This window comes from Callorhinchus milii, unplaced genomic scaffold (genome assembly GCF_018977255.1).
Source record: "Callorhinchus milii isolate IMCB2004 unplaced genomic scaffold, IMCB_Cmil_1.0 Scaffold31, whole genome shotgun sequence".
NCBI classification, from domain to species: domain Eukaryota; kingdom Metazoa; phylum Chordata; class Chondrichthyes; order Chimaeriformes; family Callorhinchidae; genus Callorhinchus; species Callorhinchus milii.
The window spans coordinates 2,244,812-2,252,079 of NW_024704772.1; the positions used below are offsets into that span (position 1 = coordinate 2,244,812).

General features: G+C 55.5%; 1 protein-coding gene across 1 annotated transcript; it reads left to right on the plus strand.

Annotated features, from left to right (window-relative positions):
* Positions 1 to 2,055: 2,055 nt before the first annotated feature.
* Positions 2,056 to 7,016, plus strand: LOC103191082 (nitric oxide synthase interacting protein). Its single transcript, XM_042345141.1, has 9 exons — positions 2,056 to 2,130; positions 3,368 to 3,450; positions 3,678 to 3,783; positions 4,010 to 4,091; positions 4,554 to 4,695; positions 4,861 to 4,979; positions 5,759 to 5,946; positions 6,252 to 6,360; positions 6,762 to 7,016. The coding sequence occupies exons 2-9, from the start codon at positions 3,381 to 3,383 to the stop codon at positions 6,831 to 6,833; spliced, it is 888 nt and encodes a 295-aa protein (XP_042201075.1). The 5' UTR covers positions 2,056 to 2,130; positions 3,368 to 3,380; the 3' UTR covers positions 6,834 to 7,016.
* Positions 7,017 to 7,268: the final 252 nt, after the last annotated feature.

Genomic DNA, 7,268 nt, shown 5'->3' on the forward strand with positions numbered 1-7,268 from the left:
GTTCGATTCCCGGCAAGTTTCCTCGTTCCCCTCACGCCTGTTTACATTGCAGTAAGTAGGAACCCGGTTGTTGGTCGATTGGCAAATTACTTTCCGGGGGTAATAATCCCTCTGCCTCACCCCCCCCCCACCACCCCAAAACAAAATGGTCACTCAATCCACGACTGCTATCCCCGTGTGCGCAATTGGCTGCCACGTTTCGCCCACGAAACACACAATCGATCCTCTTTACATTCTGTGAAGCGCTGTGAGACGTCGCGACGACGCGACGGGGCTCGACAGTAAATCAAGGTGGTTATCTTCACTCGCGACACGCGGGACAAGAACGACATACCAGCTGATGAGGTGTCTGCTCTGTTGCAGCCTGGATTGTGCCGACACATGCTGCAGCGTGTTTTGAGAGGCACGATACTGGGCGCAGCTACTTCCGGTGCTTCTTGCCTCTCTATCACCACACCGTCTGTCCTTAATAACAGTAATAAGCCTCGCATTTGATATGGCGCCTTATCACATCATTGAGACGTCTCAAAGCGCTTCACAGGATGTACAGTAAAGTGCGTTGACTGTATATTTTGGGGGTGAAACACAACAACCCACTGACTCGCTTAATAATAGACCCTTAATAATGATAATTACACCTGTTTTTGATACAGCACCTTGTCACGTAACACACGCCCAGCGCTGCTTCGGAGGGTCAGCTTAAGACCGTGTGATTCCATGTCCCGGTATGAAGGCTTGAACCCTGACTCGGAGGCGAGAGTTTTACTCTCTCCCCCCCCCCCAACCGGAGGGACGCACCTTCCTTCCTTCCTTCCCTAATTGAGGCTGACAGTGCCCACAGGTCAGGAGGGAATGACCATGTCTCACTAATCCCTTCCTCCTTGGTTGGGGGGTTAGCATTTTTGATTCAAACTGTCCACTCCCCACCTCACCTCACAAGTCCCCCCCACTTCCAGCCCCGTTATTCCACCCCTCCCCTCCTCAACCCCCTACAATCGCCAGTATCGCCAAGCGCTTTGACGCCTTCTCCCCGACGTGAAAAGGCGCGTTATGGAGGTGTACGTTCGCGGATCTGCAGCGGGAATCAGCAGCCGACTTTGGTGAAGTGAGTGGACCAGGTGGTGGCCTTCGGCGGAGCCGACACCGGACAAAGACGTCGCACGGTCACCGCTCTGAACGGCCTTCAAACCAAACGACTGGGAGTTCCGCACCGGAGGGACACCCTTCCCGTGTCTGGAATGGAATGGGATGTGCACACACTCTCCCCCCCCATTCACCCCCCCCCCCGCTCCCCGCTCCCTCCCCCCGGAATTCCAGAAACTATTAAGCGCGGGTTAGCGAGTGCGGGCGTCAGGGAGGGCGGTGTGGGGGGGGGTGGGGAGGTGTGGGGGGGGAGAATGGGAGGGGGAAGACGCGGATGCCAGGGTGACGGGGGATGTGGGGGTGGAGACGCAACGGGGAGGTGGGGGTGGGGCGGCGGACGGGAACGTGAGAGGAGTGCACGGAGCACGAGGGGGGGTGAGGGCTGGGGGGGAGGGGAGGGTGGGGGTGGGACTGGGGGGTTGGGGGCCTGAGTGGGGGGCTGAGGGGTGGGGGCGGAGGGGAGGGGGGGGCCTGGGGGGGGCTGAGGGGTGGGGGCTGAGGGGTGGGGGGGGAGGGGAGCGTGGGGGGGGTGAGGGATGGGGGCTGAGGGGTGGGGGGCCTGAGGGGGGGGGGGGGTGGGGGCTGAGGGATGGGGGCCTGGGGGGGGAGGGTGGGGGGGGCTGAGGGGTGGGGGTGGGGGGCCTGAGGGGGGAGGGAGAGGGTGGGGGAGTGTGGGGGGGGCTGAGGGGTGGGGGGCGGGTGAGGGGTGGTGGGGGCTGAGGCCTGGGGGTGGGGGAGGGGGAGGGTTCGAACAGCCGTTCAGGGTCAGACACACAGTCAGAGACGGGACCCAAACAAATACTCAGTCAGACAGACACCGGCGCACGTCACTGGGCGGGAAGACACGCACTTCCGGCGGTGCACCCGCTATCTCCTCCCCCCGAGCCCCGCCCCCCGAGCCCCGGAACTGCTGCTCTGACCCCGCGGAGGAGAGGGGGAGGGGTTTCGGTGCTGCGCACTTCCGGTGGAGTGAGATTACTGAGAGAGGTCAGTGAGAGAGAGAGAGAGTGAGGGGTTTAATACCCCGAACAGCGCTGTCACCCCCCAACTCCCCCCTGAACCCCCCAACTCCCCCCCAACTCCCCCCTGAACCCCCCAACTCCCCCCTGAACCCCCCAACTCCCCCCTGAACCCCCCAACTCCCCCCGAACTCCCCCCTGAACCCCCAACTCCCCCTGAATTCCCCAAATTCTTCCCTAAATCCCCCTGTTACCCCTGACCCCACCCCCTGACCCCACCCCTGACCCCACCCCAATTCTCCCTGTTACCCCCTAATTCTCCCCTAACTCCCCCCTTGAAACCCCCAACTCTCCCTAATTATCCCTGAACACCCCCCCCCCATCCCCCTGAAACCCATAACTATCCCTATTACCCCCTAATTCTCCCCCTAGCGCTCCCCTGGATACCCCCCCCCCAAAACCCCTAACCCTCTGTAATTCGCCCCCTCCCCCCCGTATCGGGTTTGATTCCCGGGTCGGGTTGGGGCGAAACCTCGGGCGAGTTTCCCTACTCCGCGCACACACAGACACACACACACACACACACAGGCGCCTCTGTCGACTGAGCAGTAAGTCGGAACCCGGTTGTTAGTCGATTGGCGGTTCGCTTTTCTGGGGGTAATAATCGCTTCAAAAACAATCACTCACTCACTCACTCAGTGTGTGTGTGCATAATGATTTGGTCACTCACCGCTAACTTGACTCCCTCGGCGAAGCGTCATCGCCATACACGGTTCTGGATTTCTTTCCTGACTGAACGAGATATTACGACTGTTGACAAGTGCGTAATCGGCTGCCCACAAAATACACAGTCACTCCACTGTGGAGTCCTGTGGCTCAGTGGTTAGAGCACTCGCTTTGCAAGTGAGATATCTGGGTTCAATTCCAGGCAGAGGGCGAAACCTCGGGCAAGTTTCCTTACTCCACACAGAGCCTAATAATAATCCCTTCAAAACCAAATTCACTTTACAGTGTGTTCTGTGAAGCGCTTTGGGACGTCCTCCCGACGTGAAAAGCGCTATATCAAATGCAAGGATTATTATTATTATTATTATTTACAGTGTGTATCCTGTGAGGCGCTTTGAGAGGTCTCGAGGGCGTGATCAGGCACTGTATCGAATGCCAGGATTATTTATACGTGAGGTGAATTAAAATACAGTGGACGAAATGACTGCCTGAATCAATGCAACTTTCTCCCTCCCCTGTTTTTCTCCCAATTCCTACAGGGATTCCTGCGCAATGACCCGGCACGGGAAGAACTGTACGGCCGGTGCGGTTTACACCTACTATGAGAAGAAGAAGGACACAGGTGCGAGAAAGAGAGCTTCTATCTTGGGATACAGTATATATTTATGTTTTACCTACCCTTCTATATCAGGGCATTTCACTCACATAGTACACAGTCAATTAACTTTACAGTATATTCTGTGAAGCGCTTTGAGACGTCACGACGACATGATCAGGCGCTGTATCAAACGCAAGGATTATTATTATTATTTCTATCCACGGATGAGCTGAGTTGCTTCTCTCTTCCAGCTGTCTCTGGATACGGCACACAGTCACTTCGCCTCAGCAAAGACGCCATCAAGGACTTCGACTGCTGCTGTCTGTCACTGCAGCCGTGCAAGAATCCCGTTGTGACGTGAGTCACTCTTAAAAATACTTCTCCTCTTTCCCACGTCGCTCCCCCCCCCCCCCCCACATCAACAACAACACTTGCAATTTATATAGCGCCCTTCGCTCGGGGTGAAATCCCCGGAACGCTTGTCAGAGGCGGAGTCCATGACTGTCGCGGGGAAGAGGGGAGAAATAAAGAAAAGGTTAACGGTCTGAGGTGACATTGTTTTTTCTTTCGTCCGTCTCCGTAGACCCGAAGGCTATTTGTACGAGAAAGAGGCAATTTTGGAATATATTTTGCACAAGAAAAACGAAATCATCAAGCAAGTGAAGGCAAGCGTTTTCAAAGTCTCCCCATCCTGCCCGCGCCTTTCCCTGCCCCCCCACCCCCCCCTTCTCTCCCCCCCCCCCCCACCCTCCGACTAATTACTCCGGAGGCACCTCAAAGCCCTTCATGGGACATACTGTGAAATGGAGCGACTGTGCGTATCTGTGGGCGAAACATAGCTGCACAATTGCGCACAGCACCGTGGGAAACCACACACAGTAACTTACAACAACAACAACAACTCACATTTATACACGGGGGCCCCCCGCGCAGTTTTACAGCGTCCCCAGAGCGCTTGAAGTTGGCGGAGCACTGTTTAACGTCCATCCGAACGACGGCGCCTGCAACAACGCGGCGATGATTGACAGCCTCTGTTGCCCTCTCTTCCAACCCAACTCTCCGCTTTTTTCCCCCTCCCGTCTCTCCCCCCCCCCCCACCCACCCACCCGGCGTGTGTGTTGCGTCAGGCTTACGAGAAGCAGAAGAACGTGAAGAAGACTGAGAAGGCGGAGTTGGCCAAGGCGGCGAAGGAGAGCAAGGTGGCGGCCTTCCTGGAGAAAGAATCGACCATCGTCAGCAAACCGCTGAATCCCTTCAGCAACAAAGCGGGTAAGAATCCCCCCCCCCCCCCCACTCCCCCCTGACCGTGAAGTGGCATACAATTGCGCGCAGCGACGTCCCACAAACAGCCGTGAAACGAGTGAGCGATTTTACTTTTCCTGTTCGATTTACCCCACTCCGACCCTCCCCCCCACCCCACACCCCTCCCCGCAGGTGAGCAACAGCCCGGCCCCAGCAAAGAGCCGCCCGCAGCAGTCAAGCCCAGGTCTCTGCCCAGTTTCTGGGTTCCCTCCCTCACCCCGGAGGCCAAGGCAGCCGACATCAAAAAACCCGTAAGCAACAAAATCGTAAATCGTGACAATAATGATGGTGTCAATAAGAGCAATTTATAATAATGGCAACAGTAATGGTACTAACGATTAATAATAGTAATTATTATTAACCATAGTCATTGTTAAGCCCATGCTCGGGGCCCCCCGACAGCTGACCGTTCAGCGCTTTGGGACGTCCTCCCGACGTGAAAGGCGCTCTATAAGCGTCATTTTGTTGTGGTGGTGGTTGTTATTAATAAGAATAATTATAACAAGTTAATAATAGTAATTATTAATAATGATGGCGATAATGATGATTAGTAAATACTAAAGTAATACTACGGATAAATAATAATCCTTGCACTTGATCAAGCGCCCTAGCACGTTGTTTCGACTTCTCAAAGCGCTTCACAGGATACTCTGTAAAGCGCAGTGACTGTGTATTTTGTGGGCGAAACACGGCAGCCACGTCCCACAAACAGGGCCAGGGGAACTTTAACGTCCACCTGAACAGGCAGATGAGGAGTGAAGTTTACCGTCTAATCCAAAGGACGGCACCTCCGACAATGCAGCACCTCCCCCAGCGCTGCTTGTGCTCTCAGCTGGTGGGGGTTCGAACCCACAACCTTCTGCCTGAGCGCTACCGACTGCGCCGGGCTGACAGGCGTAGGAAACTAGGAGCAGGACGAAAGGCATCGTGTCTCCGGCTGACACTGTCTGTCCCTGGCTCTGTGTGTGTGTAGAGTTCCCGTGTGTAGGGTTCCTATATAAATGCCGTTGGCTTGACGTGTCTCTCGCAGGACAAGACCGTCTACTGCCCGATGAGCGGGAAGCCCCTGAGGATGAAGGACCTGATCGCAGTCAGGTTCACGCCGGTGGATGAAAAGCTCGAGCGGATCCAGTTGATCACGAAACAGGAGCGTTACGTGTGTGCGGTCACCAGGGACGTCCTGGGCAATTCCCTGCCCTGTGCTGTGCTCCGACCCTCGTGAGTCCAGCCTTTTGAGTTATTCTTTATTCTCACCTTTATTCTCACCGAATCGCCTCGTGTTAATAATAATAACAATTATAATAATCCTCGCCTTGACGTCTGCCTCTGCGCCCTGCTCCCTCCTTGGCTAAGCATCTGTGCAGAGTTGCGCCGCTGAAAGGGGAAACTGTCCCCGGGCTGGAAGGATATCTCGGTCTCTCGGTCAAGGGGGCGGGGGTTGGGGAGGGAGGGGTTGTGGTTGCTGTTGCTCTGGCTCCCTGAAGCTGTGACTGGACCTGACCAGGCTGTTGTCTGGTTTACAGAGGGGCTGTGGTCACCATGGACTGTGTGGAGAGGCTGATCAAACCTGACATGCTGGATCCTATCACTGAGCAGAGGCTGACCGAGAAAGACATCATCCAACTGCAGAGGGTGAGAGACCATCAGTGTGTGTGTGTGTGTGTATATCCGTGTGTCCTTGTGTGTCTCTGTGTACGTGTGCGTATGTATCATTGTGTGTGTGCGTGTGGACTTGATTCCGACATTCCATTGCCAAGCACATTATCTCGGAGCCAGTTCAGCTCCGTGGAGACCCCCCGCTTCCCTGCCCGCACCCACCCCACGGAGGAGAGTCACTAACTCGTTGGTCGGGTGGGTGGTGGGGGGTGTGTGGTAGGGAGCAACAAATTAAGGAAAGCGAGTGACATGATTCGGATGTGCTGTGTTGCTTGGGAGTGGGGGTGGGTGGGGGTGGGGGGGGGGAGGGTGGTGGGGGGGTGGGGGAATTGAGGCTGCCATGATTTCAGACCGAACAATGTGCTGATGGCGCGCAGGGCGGAACTGGATTTGCGGGATCCGGAGTGAAACTGGAAGCAAAGGAATCGAGACCCGTGATGCAAGCGTGACGGACACCCCTCGTCACCCCCACTCGTGGCTGCGGAAACCTGTCCCTGTGGTCAAGGTGGGATAAAGTTTGTTCATATTCTGTCTCCCCCCCCCCCCCCCCATGCATTTGATATGATACTGCCTCCTTTTTAGTTGTAAATATCTGTGTGTTTAATAAACGGATCGCTTTCTGACATCTTCTACTGCTGTTGAAATAATCCTTGGATTTGACACGGCGCCTTATCACGCCTTCCAGAAGTTTCAAAGCGCTTCACAGGACACGCCGCAAAGCGAAGTGACTGGTGTATTTTGTGGGCAAAACGCGGCAGCCGTGGATTGAATGACTAAATTATTATTTTCTTAAGGTACCATTACCCCCTAGAAAAGCGACCCACCAATCGACTAACAACCGGGTTCCTACTAACTACTTGGTAAACAGAGGCACGTGTGTGGAG

What these genes read in the sequence shown, in the direction of transcription:
- LOC103191082 (XM_042345141.1), top strand. Translation starts at nt 3,381, where the DNA reads ATGACCCGGCACGGGAAGAACTGTACGGCCGGTGCGGTTTACACCTAC. An exon ending in TCCCTTCAGCAACAAAGCGG is followed by an intron (nt 4,696 to 4,860) that starts GTAAGAATCCCC and finishes CCCTCCCCGCAG; the next exon opens with GTGAGCAACAGCCCGGCCCC. An exon ending in ACATCATCCAACTGCAGAGG is followed by an intron (nt 6,361 to 6,761) that starts GTGAGAGACCAT and finishes GATGGCGCGCAG; the next exon opens with GGCGGAACTGGATTTGCGGG.